This window comes from Enhydra lutris, unplaced genomic scaffold (genome assembly GCF_002288905.1).
Source record: "Enhydra lutris kenyoni isolate GAN:26980312 unplaced genomic scaffold, ASM228890v2 scaffoldscaffold1, whole genome shotgun sequence".
NCBI classification, from domain to species: Eukaryota; Metazoa; Chordata; class Mammalia; order Carnivora; family Mustelidae; genus Enhydra; species Enhydra lutris.
Genome location: NW_019154085.1, coordinates 75,411,305 through 75,436,089, shown reverse-complemented (window position 1 = coordinate 75,436,089; position 24,785 = coordinate 75,411,305). Strand labels below are relative to the sequence as shown.

At 37.3% G+C, this 24,785-nt stretch overlaps 1 protein-coding gene across 1 annotated transcript in view; it reads left to right on the top strand.

The window, feature by feature from the left end:
* LOC111144321 (zinc finger protein 385B) overlaps nt 1–24,785 on the top strand; it is a 313,226-nt gene that overhangs the window by 216,371 nt on the left and 72,070 nt on the right. Inside the window, exon 3 of the mRNA XM_022498569.1 lies at nt 12,190–12,332. Within this exon, the coding sequence (XP_022354277.1) occupies nt 12,190–12,332 (143 nt within the window). The remainder of the gene's footprint in view (nt 1–12,189; nt 12,333–24,785) is intronic.

Below are 24,785 nucleotides of genomic sequence, written 5' to 3'. Positions count from 1 at the left end.
TAGCACAGTTGTTGGTGTCCTGTTTATTCCCAAACTGTGCTTTCTAGAAGCCTATTACTGTTTTGTTTTGTTTTTTAAACATAAGCAACAGCTTTTGAATCCCTTTGAAATGTTAGTTAATATTTAAGCTAAGGAAATGTCTTTTCTCTACTAAGGTGGGTGTAGAGAACGCCAGCAGAGCAAATATTAACTCTATTTCTTTAAACTGAGCAAGCTTCTGGAGGAAAAAAATATCTTTTTAAAGGACCATTAAGTAAACCACTATTCCTTTTCCCCGGTTTGGTTCTTAAATGCAAATAGCTAAGTCACCGAATGCAAGAACTGAAATTCTCTGAAGCCAGGGTCTAAAACATTTTGTATCCTGGAGCTAGAATTTATAGCAGCAGCTGGATGTGTTGACCTCCCGAGTTGCTGTACGCAGCCCGTTCAGCCTGGCCCTTTCGGGAGCTGCAGAAGAGAGGCCTAAAGACAGACTCAGAGGCCTCCATGGTCTTGCTGCTTTGATCTGCTCCAGTGGAAGGTCAGTTGCTATAGCTTGGAAAAAATGTGTCTTTTCAGATAGCATTTTTGTTTCAATAACTGATAGTACTTCAGTATAAAAACCACCAACAAAATATATGTGTGCCTCCTGCCACGAAGCTATTTGAATTAGTTACGTTGACCTAAACAGTATGGTTGAAAGCATAGTTTTAATGGAGTTTGTTGTTCTCTTTTTTATGTCATTGGGAATACTAAAAGAATTCTGTAAAATAAGGTGTTGCAATTAATCTTCCACTGTTCTTTAAAATAGAGATGTTGGCTCTTGACTTCACTGGCTTTTCTCTTTGATTTAAATCTCTTTCTTTCATTATTCATATTAATAAAACATTAAGGGGCACCTAGGTGGCTCAGTTGGTTAAGCATCTGCCTTCCGTTCAGGTCATGATCCCAGGGCTCTGGAGTTGAGCCCTGTCAGGCTCCCTGCTCAGCGGGCACCCTGTTTCTCCTTCTCACACTCCCCTTGTGTGTGTTCTCTCTCTCATTCTCTCTCACTCTCTGTCAAATAAATAAATTAAATATTTCAAAACATAATAATAAAAACAAATAAAACGTTAAGATTAAAATCTCACTGAAAAGGGAATACTCCTAAATTTCAGTCAAAACATAAAAAAAGGGGCACCTGGGTGGCTCAGTGGGTTAAGGCCTCTGCCTTCGGCTCAGGTCATGATCCCCAGGGTCCTGGGATTGAGCCCCGAATCCGGCTTTCTGCTCAGCAGGGAGCCTGCTTCCCTTCCTCTCTCTCTGCCTGCCTCTCTGCCTGCTTGCGATCTCTGTCTGTCAAATAAATAAATAAAATCTTTAAAAAAAAAAAAAAACATAAAAAGAAAGCAGACCAAATACAAATCTATTTAAATTTTTAAAGAAGACCAAGACTTTAGTATATGATTCCTAAATATCTTTGATTGTGTAAACGTCAGTATTCAAAACAATGTCTCTGGGCAATGTCTACCATCAGTCAGGCATCATGTTGGATTAAGTTCTCTTAATCATTTATCTCATGCAAAACAAAGGGTGGATTCCTCTAAAATTTTATGAACTATAATTCCTCTAGAAGTATTCAACAGTTTGAGAAACACAGTGGTTGCTTTTCCTAGGAAAGTCTGCCTTTTTTGGGAGGTTTCTAAAATAAACCATGAGTCCATGCGGCCATGAGGTCCTTCACATGCTGGAAGGGAGAGAAAAAGTTCCTCTGATACAGGCTTCAGACTCCATGAAAGCATCTTGATGCCATAGATAGGAGTCATTGGGCAAATGTAGCACAGGAGCATCTCCCTACGTCTTTTTGCCAGAAAGTTTCATCAGGCTACCGTGACCTCCCAATCCATTCTTGACCTCAGACAATTTTAGTAAAGCCCTGTCTGGAGATAATTTTGGCTTCTCTAAAGACTTAGTAATTTAGGCACTAAGCACATGACATTCCCTTTTGATAAGTCAGGTATATTAAAAACTATTTCAAAAAATGACAAAGCACTTGTCAGAATCCTGTTTTCCCTTCTTTAGTTTTCTTCCTTGCATGGTCATGCTTAATAAAATCTGGTTACAAATGGAAAAAACGATAACAAAGCAAAAATGTAATTTCAGCTGCAAAGAAGACTTGGTCCTCAAGACTTTTTTTGAGAACCACTTACTTCTTTACTTAGATTCTGAAATTCTCAGATTTTTCAATTCTGTTTCCAAAAGGATGACCACTAATGAAGTATGTTACGTGTTTAGTCAAACTGTATTTTGTACCACGGAGAAAAAAACAAAACAAACAAACAAACAAAAAACTTACCCTTTTTTTCAGGATTTAAACATAAGAAAGTCCATACATAAGCAAAATATTCAGGTATAAATGAATCACCACTTGGCTCTAAGTATTCTATCGCCACACATTCAAAAAGCCATCCGTTGCATCCTAGTGAAAGATTCATCATTTTGTGTAAAAGCTGGCGTATCACTACTAAACCCAACAGACACTGTAAGCTTAAAATCTATCATGATGTGGCTTCTCTGCTGTTTTTTGCAGCAGCATTTCATTATTGCCCATAAACTTCAGTGTGGTACTCAGAAGGATTTATTTTTAAATGCAACATTCTGCCAGGATGCTGCTGTTGGAGCTCTTTGGGGGAAACCCTGAGGTGCCCCAAGGGACATTCAGGAGCAGAACTGCCAATTGTGAAGATTTTACAGACTCAAGAGTTCTAGATACACATTTTTCTCTTTGGCATCAGTAGATCCTGTGTCAGTCTCTTCCATCCACTTAGGAAATTCAGCAAGGAAGCATCAGCATTAAAGGGAACTTTTATTTTCTCACAAATCATTTTGAGCAAAATCAAGCTGGCGGTAGGGAAAAAACATCATATTCATCCTAAAAGTACTTGACAGTGTTTGAAGATGTTTTTCTTATTGGAAAATTTTGCTGTATTTGCCAACAATAGTTTACTAAAATTATTATCATTGAACACATTTTAAAAATTTCTGTTGGAGAAAACACACAGAAATGTGCACACAAGTGTACAGTGGATGAATGTGCTTAAGCATAACAGACCTGTGTAACTGGCACCAAGATCAAGCAGAAAAATTTCCAGCACCCTCTCATGCCCCCTTTCAGTCACTTCCCACACCCTTCCTGCAAGGAGAGCCTATCCTTACAGTATACATTCGTTTTGCATGATTTTGTACTTTGTGTAAATTGGTATCATACAGCATGTTCACATGCTCCCGTATTTTAGTTCTTTTTCTCAACATTACACTTGCAAGGTCTATTTGTTGTAGCATCTAATTATAAATCATTTGTTCTCATTGCTGTATTCCAGAATGGGAATGTTTTATTGCATGAAGAACCAACATTATTTATTTCTACTGTTGATGGGTTAATTAGCTAATTTCTAGTTTGCAGCTGTTATAAATAGTATTGCTATAAGTATTCTACTACATATCCTTTTTGTTGGGTAAATATCTAGAGGTGGAAGTTGCTGAGTCATAGGGCATATATATGTTCAGTTTTAGTAGATATACTAAATGGTTTTTCAAGGTAATTGTAACAACTGATAGTGATTTGAAGGGGCATATACCCCAGTGTTTATAGCAGCAGTGTCTGTAATTGCCAGATTATGGAAAGTGTCCAGATGTCCATCAACAGATGAATGGGTGAAGAAGGTGTGGTATATATATGTACATCCATATACGTATACCATATATAGATAGGTATATCATCTAAATACACACACACACACACACACACACACACACACAGGAATATTACTCAGCCATCGAAAAGAATGAAATCTTGCCATTTGCAAGCAAAATCAGTCAGTCAGAGAAAAACAAATACCATATGATTTCATTCATGTGGAATTTAAGAAAAAAAAATGAACATAAGGGAAGGGAAGGAAAAATAAAATAAGAGGAAAACAGAGAGGGAGGAAACCATAAGAGGCTCTTAACTATAGGGAACAAACAGAGGGTTGCTAGAGGGGAGGGAAGGTGAGTGAGGGGATGGGGTAACTGGGTGATGGGCAGTAAGGAGGCCACTTGAAGTAATGAGCACTAAGTATTGTATGCAACTGATGAATCACTGAATTCTATTTCTGAGACGAATAATACAATATATGTTAATTAAATTGGATTTAAATAACATGTGTTTAGGGACGCCTGAGTGGCTCAATGGGTTGAGCCTCTGCCTTCGGCTCGGGTCATTATCTCGGGGTCCTGGGATCAAGTCCCACATCGGGCTCTCTGCTTAGCGGGGAGCCTCCTTCCCCTCTCTGCCTGTCTCTCTGCCTACTTGGGATCTCTCTCTCTCTCTGTCAAATAAATAAATAAAAATCTTTAAAAAAATGAATTTTTTTTAAAAAAACCCACACAATTGTTGTAACAGTAATTGTAACAACTGACACTTGCCAGAGGAGTGATTGGTGGCGGGGGTGGGGGGGTAGGTTAAATAGGTGACAGGGATTAAAGAGTGCACTTGTTGTGATGAGTACGAGGTGATGTATGGAAGTGTTGAATCACCGCATTGTAAACCTGAAACTAGTATTATGCTGTATACTAACTAATTGGAATTTAAATAAAAACTAAAAACAAAACAAAACAAAAAACTGGGGGGAAAAAAAGTTCTAGTTGCTCCATATCCTTATTAACAATCTCAATCTTTCCTCATAGGAGCCATTCTTATGGGTATGCAGTGATAACTCATTGCAGTTTTAACTTGCATATCCCTTTTTTTTTTAAATTGCTAAACTGTATTACTAATGAAGCTAAGTACTGGCCATTTTAGTATATATTTTTGTAAAGTGGCTAATTTTCTCCCCATTTTTTTCCATCATGTTTTCATTTTCTTATTGATATTAAGGAGTTCTGTATTCTAGATTGAAGTTCTTTGTCAAAGTATATATTTTAATTTCCCACTCTGTGGATTGCCTTTTCATTCCTTTGATATGTTATATTCCCAAAGCTTTATTCTTTCTATATTGCCAGTTTTTTTATGATTAACATCTTTCTTTTAAAGATTTAATTATTTAAGACAGAGAGAGAGAGAATGGGGGAGGGACAGAAGAAGAAAGAAAATCTTCAGCAGACTCTACTGAATGCATTGCTGGTCACTGGGCTCCATCTCACAACTCTGATATCGCAGCCAGAGCTGAAATCAAGAGCGAGATGCTTAACCAACTGAGCCACCCAGGCGCCCTTATGATTAATATCTTTTGTTTCCTATTTAAAAAATCTTTGCTGGGCACCTGGGTGACTCAGTCAGTTGAGCATCTGACTATTGATTTTGGCTCAGGGCATGATCTCATAGGTTGTGGGATTGAGCCCCACTTAGGGCTCTGGATTCGTCAGGGAGTCAGCTTGGGATTCTGTCCCACTGCCCCCCCCACTCCCCCCACCAGCTGCTTGTGCACGCGCTCTCTCTCTCTCTCTTAAATGAATGACTGAGTCTCAAAAAAAAAAAAAAAAAGAGAAGAGAAGAAAAGAAAGAAGAAATCTTTGCTTTACTCCAAGGTCATTTAGATATTCTGCTTTTCTCTCTCTTGTTTTACCTTCTAAACCACATATGCTTAAGAGTATCTTGAATCCTTAAGGGTTTGAATTTTAATACATTCAATTTTCTCCATGTTTTTTGCTTTTGCATTTCCCTCCACCATTCTCCCATATCTACCTCTCAAAATACCAACCATTCCCCAAGGCTTATCTTAAGAGATAGCTCATCTATGAAAACATTTATGAACCCAACTCCTAACCAGATGCAATTTCTTTCTTGAAACTCTTTAGCATTTTGTTGATAATTTATGATCCCTTACATATCCTGTCTTTTGCAAGTATTAATGAACTTAAGTATTTATGCCCTTCTGGGATATGGCATAGTGTGAGAGGAGTAGGAACGGTTCATAACTACAGTAACCAAAGCTTACTGAACACTTGCTAGGTGTCAGGTTCAGGATTAAGCATTTTGCATAGAAAAATCTCAGTTAGTACTCCTACCTGTCCTATGCTGTAGGTACTCTTATTTTCCCCAACTTATAAAAAAGAAGATAGAGGAATAAAGAAATAAAATCATTTGTCCAAGACTTACAGGATTTCTTTCTCCTTCGGTGCCCATCGTTCTCGATGATCCCACTTCCAAGAATGAAGAGGTACATCAGACAGAGTGGTGGGCAGCAAAGGAAGGTATATTGAGCAATAGCAAAATGATACCACAGAGCTCCTGAAAAGGGAGGGGGTCTGAGATGGTTGCCACCAGATTTTCTAAGTCTAATGGATTCTATGGGCTCCTTTGCAGGCTCTTTTAATCTGATTAACCCTCTATGCGCCTGTCATCCAATCAGGTTTTTGTCATCTATCCATTATGTGGGAAAGGATGGAGGGCTCCTTCCAGGGTGATGTCAAGTCCTCCTAAGGTTGGTTTCCTCTTATGGTGGGGGTCCCTTGTCCCTGCCTGCCTTTCTTCCTACTATCCTTCATCACAAATTTGCACAACAAGAAAATGGTAGACCTGAAAGTCATCAGCTTACTCCTGAATTGGTACAGTTCATGTGTGTAGAACAGCATTGCCTGAAGGACATGCCAAGCATTCTAATTGTTCCAGAAGCTCTATGGAAAAAAACAAACAACAACAACAAAGTATTGTTTCATGCTCAAGAAATGGAAAGTAGAAATTATATCTGCCTAAACATGCACAGTGCCTATTAGTATATTATAAGCTCCAAGATGTCTTGCAAAAAAGAGCCACTTTAAACTTTGTTGAAGCCAGCATTTTCTAAATGTATTTGAGGACAGAATCTTTTTCACTTAACAACTTTACATATAACCTACTTTGTGGAATGATGGCTGGACTTTAGAGCTAGATAACCCAGGCCCTACTACATACTAGAAGAACTCAATCTCCTTAAGGTTCACCTTTCTCATCTGTAAAATGGGGATAATAATACAAACCTCACAGAATTGTATTATAATTTAATAAAATAAGGGACACAAATTACTTAGTTACACCTCACATAGAGTAAAATCTCATTAAATAGTAACAGTTCTTATCTTCTCTTAAAAAGTAAAATAAATTTTGTCTGATTCAATTTATAATGAGTATATATGGGTATGCATGTACAAATATGTATATATTCTTATCTGTGGGTATACTTCCATACATGCATATGTAATGTGCTTAGAGGTAGTGCCAGGCACATAGTATGAACTATAAAAATGTTATCTCTATTATTATTATGTGGCCTTTTCAGAAACAAAACCCTTTATCAGTCACATCTCCAACTCACATAGCCACCTGCTTGTGACACACATGGTCTCTTGATAAATTTGTTTTCCTCACATGTTAGACTGATGAAAGTAGGGAAATGATGAGTGATGGGGAGAGGAGATGCTGGGTGGTGCTGGGTGGTGATTGTGGAGGTTAAGAGGGAAAGTCACTCAGGGTAAGAGGCAACAAAGCTGGGACAGCAGTGAAAAGAGAAAAGTGAGTTTGGTAGGACTTCTGAAGTGTCACTCATTTTAATTTCTTCAATGACATCTCTGGGAATTCTATAATTGGCATTGCCTCCACCTGATAGACTTTTATATGTTAAGCTTTTTATTTCAGTACACACTAGGGCAGACATACATAATACTGGCATAAGGAAAAAACCATTTCTTTCGGATATAACATAGATTTGATCTCATTCTATAAATGCTTCTCCATACAGTTTTTCTATGACTTTGGCATTTCCTCCTTCTAACACTGAGGTGTTTTGTCTGCTCATGTTATGATACGTAGAGAAGAGCCACTAGGAAACCTCAGAGCTATCACCTAAATCTTCAAGATTATATCTCTAAAGGTCAAAGACTAAGGCAATAATTTCATGTCTCACCAAGCGCTCAAATGGGGTTTTATTGTGATGGATTACAACATAATCCATTGACATAATAAAGCACCTATTATGTTACAGAGGCAGTTGGCTGAATAATAGTTTTATGATCATAGTGGTGAGCGGTCTCTCTCATTAGTTTCATAGTTACAAATAAATGCAACTTGGATTTTACAATGAAAATGAAATTTGGGGAGAGGGTTAATTGCATTCTTATGGGAAAGTATATGAACATGTGCAATTTCCACATGAGAGTGGTGAATGTTAGGTCTTTGGGGTAGGCATGCCTGCTCGTGTGTATTTCATTTTAGGTCAGGGATTTGATCTATATATACAGCAAATGGTATAAACATCTGGCTCAGTCAGCTGAGCATCCCATTCGTGATTTTGGCTCAAGTTATGATCTCAGGGTCCTGGGATCGAACCCCAAGTTCCGGCTCCACGCTCAGCAGAAAGTCTGCTCAAGATTCTCTCTCTCCCTCTCTCCTCCCAACCCTTGCTTTCTCTCTGTCTTTAAATAAATAAAATCTTTAAAATTATTAAAACTCTTGATTATCAAGTAAGGGAGCTCTATTATGATTTGATTCATTAGGATATATGCAAGATTGTATCCTTTGCTTTGAAATAGAACTACATATAGGAGATGTCTTACATAATGCTGCTGGATAGTTCATACAAAGACTAAGGCTGGTCCTGTCCCATGAGCATAGCAGTGTAAAAGATACCTTGTATCATGCTTTTATGCTCATTATATTTTCAACTCTTTCTTTTCTCTTAGCAAGTTTTAAAGATACTAAGCATTTTCTTGCAGGGTACAGTGTATTCTGGACAAATTTCTGCTTGTACTTCCTACCAACTTTTGGGCATCCCAAGATGAGGAGAAATGTTTCCCAGCAGCAGGAGTAGCAGCAAAATCTGAAATAAGGTGACAGAGGCATTAAAGCTTAACCTAATTTGGGGTGAGGTGGGGAGCACTTTATCGCCATTCATGTCTCATTTGCACAAACTTCTTTGAAGCAATGAGTCTGGGTGAAGTGACATGAAAAAGCAGGTTTTAAAAGTGAAACAGCAAGGTTGAGGTGAGGGAATTGATGAAAGCAGTTTATATTTATTCAGGAGATCTACCAGTACTTTAAAACAATCTGTGTTTAACGTGGCAAATTGTCTGTCATTAAAATGCTAATGAATAGTAAACAGCTGCTAAGTTTTTATGCTAATGACTGGTGGCAGCTAAGTAGTTCTCAAGCTGTGTCTTTATTAGCATAGATATTTGATTGGGTAAAGGGTATCATTGTGCATTCTGACCTTTGTTGATGGAGCAATCTGTTTGTCAAGTTCCATGTTGCAGTATGTTTGATTTGAGTTTGTTAGTACAAAATGAGTCTTGCCAGGCGCTCCAGTACCTTGTACTATGTGGGCTTAAAGAAAGAATTTTGCTTTTGGTCGGGGGAGACCCATGATGGCAAAAGAATATGTCCATCAGGCTGCTTTAAGTAGAATAATTTTGTATACTTTTTAGACTTTAGACTTTTGACGATTATAGGAATTGTGAGTTGTAAAAGGCCATCGGTTTAAAATAAGAATGTATTTTTTTTTTCAATTTAGCTAAGATTTCACAGGAAAGCTTTTAAAATAAAGATTTTAATCAGTGCTTCTGCAACATCGAAATACTGACATAATGTAAAATCTTGGGTCTCCAAGCTCTGAAGTTAGCAATGAATGTAACATTACCTAATTAGAAGAAAAATGTGTAATTAAATACAGGGTGGTTATGTGAATGCCAGGCTGAGATCAGAGTATTTACTCTGGCATCAGAAAAAAACATTACTGTTTGATCTATACTTTCAGTTGATTCTATTTTTGCTGAGTCCTCCTCCATATTCCCTAATGGATGGATGGGGCTGACCTAAAGACTTGCCATTACAGATAAATGTTTTAGATGCCTTTTTCTTTTTTTTCTGTTTTGAGGATCAATGTAAATGAGGCATGAGAGTCCATTAAACACTATTACTAATAATGTTCTGGAATGATTTGAAATATAATGCAGTTTATTAAGGAAATCCATTATCAAAAAATATATCATCGAAAGAGAAATCTTAATTATTCTGGAACACTGTGTGAGAACAGTGGAGGAAATTTTAATAGTTGGGCCATTTTCCCATACTGTTTATTTCTCCTTGAAGCCAGTAGGAGATTTTCGGCTTATAATTATTTGTGGTCCTATATAGACATACTGGGAAAAATTCGAACCCTCATACACTGCTTGGTACTATAAAATGTTTCAGCCATTTTGTAAAACAGTCTGAAAATTCTCAACAGGTTAAACTATATGATTACCATACAACCAAACAGTCCCCAATTCTGCTCTTGGGTATATCCCTAAGGGAACTGAAACTGTTATCTCCACACAAAAATTTATAGACAAATGTTCATAACAGCATTATCCAAAATAACAACAGCATGGTAACAACCCAAATGCCCATCAACTGATGAATGAATAAGGAAAAGTGTTTACATCTACAATGGAATATTATTCAGCCTTAAAAAGGAATGAAATTCTCATACATGCTATAACATGGATGAGCCTTGAAAGCTTTATGCCAAGTGAAAGAAGGCTGTCACAAAAGAACCCATATTGTTCGACTTCATTCATTCATTCATTCATTCATTTATTTATTTTAAGGATTTTATTTATTTATTTGCCAGAGAGAGCACAAGTAGGCAGAGTGGGAGGTAGAGGGAGAGGGAGAAGCAGACTCCTCACTGAGTAGGGAGCCCGATGTGGGGTTCAGTCCCAGGACCCTGGGGTCATGACCTGGGCCAAAGGCAGATGTTTAACTGACTGAGCCACCCAGGCGCCCCTCTTTGACTTCATTTAAATGAAATTTCCGTAATAGGGGCACTTGTGTGACTCATTCGGTTGAGCGGCCAACTCTTGGTTTCAGCTCAGGTCATGATCTCTTGGTAGTGAGATAGAGCCCTATGTCAGGCTCCACACCTAGCCCAGAAATGCTTCAGATTCCCTCTCTCCCTCTCCCTCCACCCTCAGCCCCTGCCCCCTGCTCGTGCACAGATACACACTTTCTCTCAAGTAAATAAAATCTTTAAAAACAACTTAAAAAAAAAATGAAATGTCCATTATAGACAAACCCAGAAACAAAGTAGATTAGCGGTTGCCAGGACCTGGGGGTGTTGAGAGGAAATAGGGAATGACTGCTAATGTGCATGGAATTTCTTTTAGGGATTGTGAAAATGCTCTAAATTGATTGTGGTAACGTGCACAACTCTGTGGATATGTTAAAAACCATGGAATTGTACACTTTAAGTGGTAGAATTGTCTGGTATGTGAATTATATCTCAGTAAAGTTATTACATTTTAAAAAGGGGAGGCGGGGCACACCAGAGCCTGTCTCCCAGAGGGCCACCTGTACCAGCAGCTACTTACTTCCAGTAGACGGAGGCTTCAGAAGAAGAATGCTTGCTGCCAGGGAGGAGTGCTTTAACTCTCCCATACATGGGTTAGCCCAGATTCCTAAAGAGATGACAGCTAATATAATTGTTAAAAAGGGGTAATTGTTACCCTAATACAAATTTCATTAGAATTCAAGTTGGAGACAAATATTTGAGTTTCTGTCCTAACTTCTCCCTGTCCCCCAGTACCCTGCCCCACCTGGCCAGTAATCACTCCCTTTAGCAGTAATCACTCCCTCAAGCTACTCCAACTACCCAATGTCTAGACTACTTATTTCCCGCAAAGTAAGGGCAAATTTCAGTTTGGTTTTTTTTTTAGAGATAAAATTGTTTGAGTCATAATTTTCTTGGGAGCAGGCAGTGACTGTGAGTCCAAGGTTTTTTCCCCTTGTAAAAACCCTATAATTATCTCTGATTTGCATAAAACATGCCTACCAGCCATTCAATAACTCTGAATAGTAAAGAGCATCTGGCTACAAGAGGCCCCTCCCCTGGGCTCTCCTACATTTTTGGCCAGTCAGAGACAATGGTTGAACAACAGGATGATCTCATTCAGCCCCACCTGCCAGCAGGATCCATGCACTACGTACCCCTGACGGGTCTGAGCAGCCCTTGGCCTTGCCATCGGGAAATATTCTGCATCACTGTCTTACATCATGAGCAAGAAGACCCTTTTTAACCGAATTTTCTCCTCCAGTGCCGTTGGCTTGCTTTCAGCATAACTCCCTCGCTCTCAGGTCCTGTTTTTGCAGCTCAGCAGTCCTGTTTTTTGCAGGGTAGGTTGGGGAGGGAGAAGGATATGAGCAAAAGATTGAATTCCTTTTTGTTTTGTCCTTGGCAGGCAGTACATGCCACACTACTCCACTTCCTGCTCTCGTGCGCACACCTACCCTGATGATGCAGCCTTCACTGGATATCAAACCATTTATGTCTTTTCCAGTGGACAGTAGTTCTGCTGTTGGGCTCTTTCCAAATTTTAACACAGTGAGTAAATGCACTTTTCTTTTATTTGTGTCCTCCCCAATCCCTTTCATTACAGTTGTGAATAGGTAGTAGATGTAGCCTGTTTCCAAAGTGTGTAATTTTAGACCTTATTTTGGTTACACTGATCAGCTGTATTATGGAAGACAGTCCTCCCATGGGAGTTGGCCCAAACAAGAGCCAGCATATTTATTTTACAAATATTTCCCCAAGTGACTTTTCACCTTTGTCTTTGAGCAATTTTATAGACTTCAGTGGCTTGAGAACCCATATTATATCTGGGGTGCTGTTCAAATGCTCAATTTAGAGATAGCAAGCCACACTGATTTTTTTTTTCCCTACTTCTGGAAAAAAAAAAAAAAGAAACCATATGCTTTGACTACCTAAATACACTTTTATTTGGGACGTATTTTAGGTCTTATACAAACAGAATTTTTATTGGGAAGGTATTGTGGGTTATGCGAATGTGACTTTATTAATTTAGAAAAAACTCATTTTACATCTACGTATCAATTGTGCGATATTTTGGCATTCCCTTGAAAACGTACAATAAATATTAGTGCTTCACCTATAATTGCCAATGTTCTTCATTCAGGTCAGCTGAAAGACATTTTGGAGGCATGCCAGGTGGAGCATGACACTTTTCACCAGTAGAATTCAGCATAAAATCAGCCCACAGCCCAATGCTAAGCTTGTAGGAAGGGAAACGGTTAAACAGCTCAGGTGATTGTATGAATTATTTGTTTAGTCAATAAATGCAGTCAGTTGGGGCATGATGGTCTACAGGAGTGATACAGCATTATAGAAGCTGCCGTCATCAAGCAAAAGAATTGCATTATCCACACCACCAGACAGTGGGCATCTGAAGCACTGCCAAATGTTCCCTTTTGCAAACTTATCTTCTGTTCGAAGTGAAACAGAAAGAGGATTTTTCCTCAAGGGCTGTAAATAGAATCTGCTGACAGGCCTTCTGTCAGGGCTTAGTGTTGCAAGGTAATTAGGGGGTAGGGGGTCAGCCAACTTTTTAAGGAGCTCTGACTTTGACTTAATGAATAAACAGTTGAATGTCTTTGTCTTTTCTGGGTTTTTCAAAGACAAGTCAAACAGAAAAAAAAAGAAAGAAAGAAAGAAAGAAAGGCATAAACAGGTGAGCAGCGTTTCTAGAGCAGCGGAGCAGCTCAGTGAGAGAAGTCATGTCCGCCCTGATCACATGACTCCATCAGGCGTGACCACCCAAAACTCATCGTGCCATTTCAGAGAACTTGAACTCAAGTGTGCCTGTTTTATCCTCTACCGAAATGTGGGTGATACATTCCAAACATAACTGAATTAAGCTATTCGTCTTCAAACACTTACTAGGTGTTTGTATTTTGATTAATGTGTATTTGGGAGACAGCATTTTTAGCCACAGCCGGGGTCCGGCCACTGTCAGGAAGCAGCACTGGTGATGTGGGGAGGCATGAATGGCTCCTACTGCAGTTCATTGTTTTTAACACAAATAATAATACATGGATACTTATTTCAAAGATTCGAATAAAACATTAACATTCAAAGCAAAATGTGTGAGTCACCATTACCTGCCCCTGTGTACATGTTTATTCCCTTCATTAGAGGAAAGTACCCCATATCAATCCCTCTCTCCCCCTTCTAGAAGTATGTTATGTGCATACTTAACAGGAACCTGATCACTGTTGTCTTTTTACAGCTGCGATGGGATGATCCGCACTATTCTCTAAGTTACTTTTTTCTTTTTTTTTCTAAGTTACTTTTTTCAACTATCAAGATGTCTTGTGTGTGTGTGTATATATATAGTGTATATATATATATATATAGTGTGTATATATATATATAGTGTGTATATATATATATATATATAGTGTGTATATATATATCTGTTTTTAAAAGCTTTAAGAAATGGAAAGAGTGTCTTCATAATTTTTTTTAGGTAAAAATACAGTTTCATAATGGTTTGCTAATGTTGTATAGCTGATAGATACACTAACTGGCCTTTTTGTTTGTTTATAGCAACTATATGAAATATTTGAGAAAACCCAAAGAATAATTCTAATAAAAATTAATTTTTTTCCTTCTTGGAAGAAAATAAACTTGTAATTTTCACATGAAAATACTCTTGGTTAAGGAGAAGAATGTAGCAAAGAACTACATGAAATAATCATTTTACTCTCTATATTACATTAGATTATATTATATCCAAGCCATTTGGTGAAGGGAGAACACATCTCGTAGTATACTAAAAATTAAATCATTGCAAGTAGGACCCTCTATCGTCTGGTAAATAAATGAATTTTTAGGATCATTGGGTTACCTATGATTTTGCACTGAGTTACCATTTGGATTACTCTAAACTTTTCCTATAGACTTTTCTATCCCAGTGTCTAAATCGCCTAGTAGATTTGCTAGGACAACTTCATAAAAGTCATTGTCTACATTTTTCTAGAAAAACATTTTTATATCACTAATAATAATTATACTAGATCATTATAGATTTGTGATGTTTTATATCCCTCAAAGAACACAAGTCTTAGAACATTTTAGTAGACCTTGTCATTTCCACTGTCTAGAGGAGGAGAGAGAGTTACTAAAGAAAGAACTGAGACTTGAATTAGAATCTCCTACCTTAGGGGGCACCTGGCTGACTCAGGCAGTTGAGCATCTACTCTTGATCTCAGGTTTGTAAGTTTGAGCCCCCTCCCGTTGGGTAGAGATTACTTAAAAATAAAATCTTAAAAAAAAAAAATCTCCTAACTTTCAATCTCATGTTCTGGGTCTTCCATGCCTTTGGTTCTTTTGGTCCATGTTACCTACCACATCACTCAGTATGAACAAAGCTCAATGAGAAATCTTTCGTGTTCTTTTCTGGAAGCATGGTAGGCAATTTTCAGCAGAATCGTTAAGTAGAAAGAGGAAAGAATTTTTTGAATACATAAAATGGACCTCTACAAACAGTATCTCTGAGGCAGAATATATTTTAAAAAGTTAAAATTTCTTTAAAATAGCAAATTTTAAAGGTATTCTCTATTCAAGAGTCCACTTATTCTTTGAAAAGCAAGGTGAATGCCATTATAATCACTTTACTTTTAACCAAGGATAATATTAGCAAATATAAGAAATAAGAAGTATTTTAATTCATAATTATTATCAGAAGACTAGAAACACTGTGTTCCAATACCATATCTGACAGTTTGGGAATTTTGAGGTTTTGTTTTAAGTGGATTTTTAAAATACCTATAAAGTAACAGTTTCCTCCTGTTTTTGCAGTGGAGTATGATAATGTTACATGAGAATTATAGCAAGACTGAAAAATGGGATTCTGTCATATTCCGAAATAGAATACATGCTTGTTCTGTACTAAATTGTACACAATGAAGAGATAAGCTTCACATTCTTCATTCAGTGGCTGTCTTGCCTTCTACTCCACAACTGACAGAATCTCTCTCACTGATTGTATGTGAACCATAAGCATATAATTCAAGACACTGTCCAAGCAGACTTCCAAAGAGGGAAGTCTGGAGTTTAGGGAAGATGGGAGTTTGGGTCACTGAGAATTTATGGTGGGCTCTAGGTCAAAGATGGGTATCTGGAGACCGGTGATGTGAACTCTGCCCTCCAGCAATTTTATCTTACCAAGGGGCTGTTTTGAGACAATTACAGGTAAAAGACTCTGCAAACCAAAACCTAAGTTTTTAAAGATCTCAACTTTTGTATCTACAACCTAATAGGGCTTCTTCACCTGACTACCCACTAAGGCTCCCTCACTCCCACCGCAGCCGCCCACCTTCAACTCTTTGTCATTCAGAGCCCAACTTAGGTATCACCTCCCGCACATAAAGTTTTCTGTGACCTTCAAGTCTGAATCAAGTGCCAAGCCTCCGTATTTCCAAAGTACTCCCAGATTACCTCTGTGATGGCAGTTGTCACACCATAATCCCATGACCTGATTACTATATTCGCTAGAATGCCAGATCCTGGAGAGCAGGGCCTATAGCTTGTTCGTCTTCCGGGACCTCCCAGGACCTCAATAAAACCTTTCTGATGGGAAGGAGAAAGGGAGGGAGGAAAGGGCCCCAATTTTTTGTTTTCAGTGTACATGCTCCACCACCCAGCAAAGGAAATACCAACATTTCTGAGCCCTTTCTAAGCACAAGGCGATAAGCCCAGGTGTTCACTTTTTTTTGTTTTCCTGAGAACTGTCATCTTTTTTTCACCCGTGGGCAATACTTATTTACAACCTTTTCTGCAGCTGTAGTTCCGGCTTTCTTTGTGTGGATGGTGTGGAAGCTTTGCAAATATCTCTTACATTTCTTATCTTCGGTCCTATTCTTAAGTGCGGTTAGTTTAAAGGGAAAGTTACTCATTCCTGGATTTTATTGAAAATAAATGCACTGAAGGGTACTGGGTTTGAGGAAGAGGATAAACAAAATAAACAAACAAAAATACTCTAGTGCCCAAGAAACTTAAAAGAAATTGAATAAAAGACTGGAAAGGGCAAGATAACAAAACCCAAGAAATATAGGCAAAGTGAAAATAGTAACTGAACTTTATAGTGTTAAAGAAAAGCCAGAAAGAATGATTTTTTGGTAACCCAGTAGAGCTATTTTCACCATTTTATTTTTCACTTTATTTAAATTCGCCAAATGCCTCATAGTCATCCTTTAATTACTGTACATAATGTTTTGGTAGGTACCAGATTATACACAATTGTTTCTCCTATTAGAATTTCTCATGTCCTTTACTATGGTTCCAATCTTTATCTTCATTCAATGCAGATAATACTTGGTGTTTAATATTTGGTGTTTAACAACTGGGGTAGTACTTGGTGCTTAGTTAACTATAAGAAGAGACAGCTTCAGAATTGAAATAAATTGCATACTTAGCAGGGTGGATAGCATCAGCTTAGTATGATAAAATAAGGCCACGGGCGCCAGGGATCTCAGTCGGTTAAGTGTCTGCCTTTGGCTCAGGTCATGAGCTCAGCATCCAGAAATCAAGTCCCGCATCTGGCTCTCTACTCAGAGGGAGTCTGCTTCTCCTTCTCCCTCTGCCTGTGCTCCCCCTTCTTGTGCTCTTCTCTCTCTCTAATGATTAAATAAAATCTTTAAAAATAAAATAAAGTCCCTTTAGAAGATATATCTACATACATACTGTTATGAACAAAATATTTGTGTCCTCTTTCCCAAATTCATATTTTAGAGCCCTCACACCTGCAGATAGTATTCAGAGATGGGGTCTTTGAGAGGTATTTAGAGTTAGATGAGGTCATGAGGGTGAGGCCCTCCTATTGGGATTAGTGCACTTAGAAGGAGAGACCACAGAGAGCTTTCTGTGTCTCCATCATGTGCAGGCATAGTGAGAACACAGCCATCTGCAAGCCAGGAAGAGAGCTCTCACCAGAGTCTGATGATACTGGGACACTGATCTCAGCTGCCACGATCGTGATCAAATCTATGTCTGCTGTTGAAGCCACCCAGTCTATGGTATTTCATTACGGCAGCCCGAGCAGACTAAGACCGTTATCCAACCTATATATTGTATGTGACAATAGTAGGTTAAGTTTCTTTTTAACAGCCACATATGGGGAACATGCACAGATGTATTTGCGTGACCCTCTGGAGCTATAGATATGATCCAGAGTCACCTTGAGACCACAGCCACTATCAATTTCTCTGCTAATCGGCAGGTACTTCCCATGCTTACTATTTCACATGTCTTCCTGAGTCCTGCCTTGTTTTTGCAACTGCTCTGGGCACAATAGAGGTCACTGCTGCTTTATTATAAGAGGCTGAGCCATCTTAGTTCTGTGAAAAATAATCTGATTTTTACTATATCCCTTGAAATTAATTTTTACTGACACATAAACAAATATGTGGAACAGAATAAAGATTATTTCTGAGTATAAAACCCGAAATCACTATATGACTCTGAATCATCCGTGACAATCTGTGAAATGATCTGTATGTCTACTATTTTTCATTCTAAACTCTTTGAGATTCTGGATTATTCATAGTTTGACAATTTCAATGAATATTTAATATGTTTCTCATACCAAAAATAATAATATAATTATAATATATTTATCAAGGAGGTACAAAATAAAGAAATTGAGAATCAAAATCATATTTACTTCACTATTAACTCATACCATGTGTCTCATGATATGTCACTCTAAGGAAACCTGAAGTGAGCCAAAACGTTTAACTTTTTAATCTGTCTTTAATATCTTTGCTACCTAATGAAGTTTTTGTTTAAACATTTGGATACATGCTTCCCTTTTACTTGATTTTTTCTTTAATTTGATTTAAATAAAATACTTTACCTCTGCTAATGCACTTAATTTACTTAATTCACTTAAGTGAATTTTTGCTATTTGAGGCTTCTTTTTTACTCTTGTAATGATTTGCTGTCATTAAGTAGTTATATATTCCTTGCTTCCTAGGATATTAATATGTCCAGCTACTTGAAATGATACACTTATCCAAAAGAAAAAAAAAAGTAAAATAGAGATAAAATAAAAATAAAATAAAAAAGAGAATAGGGTTGAATTTTTATTTTCATGATATGCTTAAGATATATTGAAGGATCTTATTCTTCTATGTGTCCTAAAGAAATGTATATTAAAATATGCCAAGTTGAAATTTTCCATGGTTACTGAAATTTCTTTGGAGATGATGGTCTGTTATTGGATTTTAAAAAGTCAACAGCAAACCCCTAGGTCATTAGAAAAAAAAAAATGTATAGGAATCCATCTTTGAAATGCAGTACAAAACTAATGAAGATTTTTGTACAAATATTTAAGCATAGATTCCTGCCCAGAAATTTTTTCATCCCTATTCAATATGACAGAGAAAAATTATGTAAACATTACTTGGGAGGGAAAAAAATATTGTATAGTGACCATCTGTACTATTGTCTCCCTCTTCAAACTACAAACATATCTTTTTAAAATTTGTCATGTCCTTTGCCTTATTGAAAAGTCTCAAGGTTTGCCTATTACAGACTTTGTGTTCAGATCTCCTTTTCTCTATGTACTGTTGAAATCCCTTTAGAATATGTGGGTATTATTTATATGGTATGTATGTGTGTATGTGTGTGCATGTGTATTTATATAATGTATGGTCATACACCTTCTCTCTCCCTAAATAAATTATTTGTGCATGGCCTCTAGGAAAAGGCATTCATTCACAACTTCTTACTGAATGTCCTTACATGCCAGTCATTGTGCTAAGAAAGAGGTTATAACGAATAAGACAGAATCTGCTCACTGTCTGACATTACTACTTCCTCTTGTGTAATTCACCGTAATATAATAGAGAATACTGTTCATAATCAATAGTCAGTTCAGTTGATTAAGCTGCCAAGAAACATAGATTAAGACTTGGATGGGCCCTTATGCAGTAAAGGAACACAAGGTTTGAGAAGCCTGTGAAAAGAGGCATCTGTAGTCCCCCCATGCTCTGTCCTCTCGCATGTCTTTTTCATTATCCCAGTCTCAACCTCGCATGGCTCTGGAGCCTCATCTTTAGTGCTAGAGTTTCAAGGATTATGTGTACTTGGAGGGCACATGAGATTTTCTGGCGAGACAAGTCTTCAGTCTTGGCATTGTCCCAGGTCAGCATTTTTCAAGAGCAGAGTCAACTTGGAAAAAGTGTCTCTGTCAGGCCATCTTCTTAAAATAATTTACCATCTTCTTAAAATAATTTACCTTGTTCTTACCAGTTAATTCAAAGAAGAAACCAACAATAGCCTTGTTCTTAGTTTCTCTCAGTGACCAATTCTTCATGTGCTAGTGGTCAAGTAAGGGAGCTTCATAAATATAAGAAGTAGCAAAATATTATTGTGCAAAACATTCCTACAGCCCAAAAAGTTATTTCTAAATTGATCAATCTATAAACATTAATTGATGGTGCTGTTTTCTGAAAAACTTTTATCAAAAATTTGGGAATTCAGCCAATAGCACAGACTGTGTGCTTCTCCCCCACCCCCCAGGTTCTTATATTCAGAATTAGGTTTCAAATCTCTTTTGGGGAAGGAAAAACATGTTTTGGAATCTTCCATTCCCTTTACTTTCAGAATTGTCATTGAGGGTGCTAAAGAAGAATTGGAGTGCTATTGAGCAATCTGTGAAATTTCAACATCTTTGTGGAACCACATAGGAATCTTGGAAAAATACTTTTTTCACAGATTTAGCTGTCAATTTGATTTTTATACCTTCCTTTTTATGTTCTGATGCTTAAAGTAGGATGGGAAAAACTTAAATTATATGAACAACACCTTATTTTCATGGAATTCTAGTATCAAAAGGTTTTAACATATTTTAAAGATATTCTACAATTAATCCTTTTAACATACCCACATATGAAAATAGGCTACAATGTGTCATTGTTGCACCCTTTTTGCAAAATGGAAGATTGAAGAATATAATCCAGTCTTCACACTTCTTCCAGTGAACAGCTCTGCCACTGAAAAGGGAAAAAACCTAAGTATCAGACAAGCAAGAGCGGTCTCCATCCTGACATATCTTGAATTGAAATGTGTCTGTTTCTAACAGGTTATTCAAGTAGTACATATTTTTTTAAATACCCAATAAATCCTTGCGGGACCTAAAGTCAGATTGAAAAACTCTCCTTTGCAGTGTGTTCTATTTTTTTTTTTTTTAATTTGCAGTGTGTTCTATTTTTTTTTAATTTAATTTTTAAGATTTTATTTTTAAGTAATCTGTATACCTAACCTGGGGTTCGAAACCATCACCCCAAGATCAAGAGTGGCATAATGTATCATTTGACCCAGCTGGGCATCCTGGCAGTGTATTCTATTTAGAAGATAGAATTGTCTTGTCAGTCTCATCCTTTTTTCTTATTGTGAGCAGTTTCTGCAGCCAAATAAAGATCTGAGTGTTGTAGTAGAAAAGATAGCTGATCTCTTTCACAGGTTTATGATTTACAATAATTATAGGTGTACATAAAGTCCCCAATAATTAAAAATATGTTTCTGGGTCTAATTTAGTTGATTTTTTTAATGTAGACACCAAATATCCACAATATGTAAATTGATTCTTTGTCATAATAGTATCAAACCTCCAAAACCTTCATTTCCCAAAAATGAGCTGAAGCTATTAGATGCTGAAATTATTAGTAATAGCCACTATCACATGGTATATACTTAATTTTCAACTTTTGAAGTACTTAGCTTCTAAAGAGGTGGTGGCATTTACTTAGTCACTCATTCATCTGTCATATCCCACCTCCTCCCCAAAGCCACTTGGAATGTTCTTTCTGATCTCAGAGAGGTAATTCTGCTTGCATTGTTCCAAAATAAGCCTCTAACAGTCCTACATGGTCTTGACTCTGCTTCATGCCCCCTAGAGAAGCAGGAGTCAGAATGGAGGAAGGAAGAAGGGAGAGTGATCTAGTGCATTGGGAAGGGAAAGGGCACTGGACTGGGACCCATGACACCAGTATCTACATTCATTTTCTTTGATCTTGAGAAAGTCATTTAGTTCTACTTTTTCTCATTTTACAACTAGAGTTAATATATGTTTATAATCCTTATCATTATATCATGAAAATTTGGGCTTATTTTGTTTATGGAGGATTGAGGATATGACTGAATATTTAGAAAACTTTGGAAATGTAGTGTGAGTTCTGTGGAAAAAATCATAACTATGAAACATATCACCGTATTATTTCTCCCATCCAAGTACTAACCAGGCCCGACCCTGCTTCACCGTATTATTTCTTTAAAGATTTTATTTTGAAGTAGTCTCCACTCAATGTGGGGCTAGACCTCACAACCCCAAGATGAAGTCTCATGCTCTCTGGACTGAGCCACCAGGCATGCCAGCAGATCACCATATTGTTGTCTTGAACAATTCACAATTTCCATGAATACCAAATGAGATCATGTTTAAGAAAGTACACTTAAAATAGCAAAGCTCGATTTTTATAAATAAAATTAATATTCTCATTAATATGTCTATTCCCTTTATCTCATCTTCCTAGCCAATTACCTTAAATAAACCAAGTTATATTTATCACTGGGGCTGGTTTTGTGCATTCGAGCAATCCTAATTCAGGTAGCTGCTAAGGATATATACATGGCTAAGACCTGGTTCTTGACTTTAAGACATTTATACTGTTTAAAGTGGTTCTGCCTGCTACTAAGCAGGTACTCTATTTGTTAGCTGAATGAGTTAGTAGTAGGGGATGCTTAAAGATCAGAATTACCTGGCTGTCTAAAAGCAATGAAGAGAGGCTACAACTGAATTTGGAGCAGGGCTGGGGAGAGGGTATAGAACGAAGGTGGGGAATAACCACACTGGTTTGGCTGAATTCCATTTTGCCGGTTTACCTTCAATAATATTTAGGTTATGATAAAGATATTTTGAACCTGAAAGCTGTCCACTTATGAAACATTGTCATTAACTACTAACATGTAACAGTGTTTTCTGTTTTATTTTAAAATATAGTGGACTGGATGGGTCAGTCAGTTAAGCGTCTGCTTTCAGCTCAGGTCATGATCCCAGGGATCCAACCCTGCACTGGGCTCCCTGTTTAGCAAAGGGTCTGCTTCTCCCTTTCTGTCTCCCTCTGCCTCTCCCCCTGCTTATGTTCGTACTTTCTCTCCCAAATAAATAAATAAATCTTTTAAAAATAAAGTAAAATACAGTTGACTTCCAAACATAGAACCTTTATTCTCACATTATTCTTTCAACTAGCAGTAGTTAACATAACAATTAAAAAAGATTTTAAACTCATTCATAGAAGCCAATATATTAAATTATCCTTCATGTATTGATAATGGAAATGTATTCTAAAAATTCTTTGGACTTTTGACTGCTAGAGATCTCCATTTACCCTGCCTCCCCCTTTTCTCCTGAATTTCAGTTGCCAGTTGTATAAGAAGGACCCGCTTAACCTGTGTTCTGAGCAGTGACATCTAACTGTAGATTTGATGCTTACTCAAAAAGAGATGAGTAGTTTTATATCCTACCCCAAAATATTAAATAGACATGAACAGTATGTACATATGCATGAAAACTATTTTTTTTCTCAGAGACAACAAATATCAGAACAAGTAAAACCTTAAAAATTATATAAGCTGAGATAATCATAGTTACAGAGCTATTAGGAACAGCAGAGAAATATATCCATCTTTAAACCTCTAGGAGGAGAAAAAAGGTTTAAAACAGATATATTTTCAATCAATTCCTTCATAAAAGAACTCTCTGGAAAAACAGCCTGTAGCATATAGCTCATCACTCCTTGTGCAATCAGACATCCCATTGTCTTCAGAGGAAGAGCTGCTGCCTCACAGGCCTGGCCCCTTTAATGGATGAGTAGCTTCTGAAGAAGCATTGTGACATCCAGAGGTGCAGGTCTTTGAAGCGACAGTTCTGGGGAGCCATCAGTTCTTCACAGAGCAAGAGTTATATCAGAATTTCCTGGGAATCGGTCATCACAGGAAATTATCAGCAATTCATGGACTTTCCTTTTTGCGTTTGCTTCGGCCTCAAGGGTAATCACAAAAGATTATAGTCTCCATTTCAGCTTTCATATCACTGAAATATTCTTCTCTGCCGAGAGCATGATTGATTTCCAGAGGCTAGCTTTTAACCCCAGCTTCAGGAGGCCAGTGGCACTGCAGTGGTTAGAGAACTGCCAACAATTGTTCTTGTGATATTGTTTGTTGTGAGGCAGAAATCTGGTGACTCCTGGCTAATTATACAAAACCTTTCAAATAGAGTGACATATGAACTTCTTGTGTTGTTATGTAGAGGTATTTGTCCAATTTTAGTAAAAGTGTTAAAGGTTGAGGGAGGCAGAAAGGGTGAATGAAAATTCCAAATGAGTGTTACGAAGACTTTGAAAGTGCCAAGCAACCCAATAGGCTGAATTTCCAAATGGGAAACAGAAACATTTAGAAACATTTCTGAAAATCTTCCTAAGAAGTGTAGATAGATTATAAATACAAATAGTTTTTGCTTCATAACATTCGAACTTTTTATGAATGTTCCTGAGGGATTCTATATTTCCTAACAACTCGCTAGGTGGTGCATGTAGGTGTTTCTCCATTGCTTGACTAGGGAATTTTGATGAGATATCCATGGCCAAAATATGAGCAAGCTAGACACATTTTTAATGTGATGATTTCATTTACTGTATTCATTTTCCTCCTTTAGATGTTGCTGTATTCAGAATATACAGAGGCAGAAAGGGCTTTATGTATATTTGAAAGAAATTTGGTGGATAAAATAGTTTCACCTGCCAGTGACTGCATTTCCTTAACAAACTCAGAAAAGACGAAAGACAGTTCAGTTCAGACTACTTTTAGTTTGAACTGTAGCCCCCTTGCAGTCACCTAAAAATAATTATAAATCAAATGGATAAATGTTAAATGTCAAGCTGTACCGTTAACAGAGCCTTATTCAATAAAGCAATT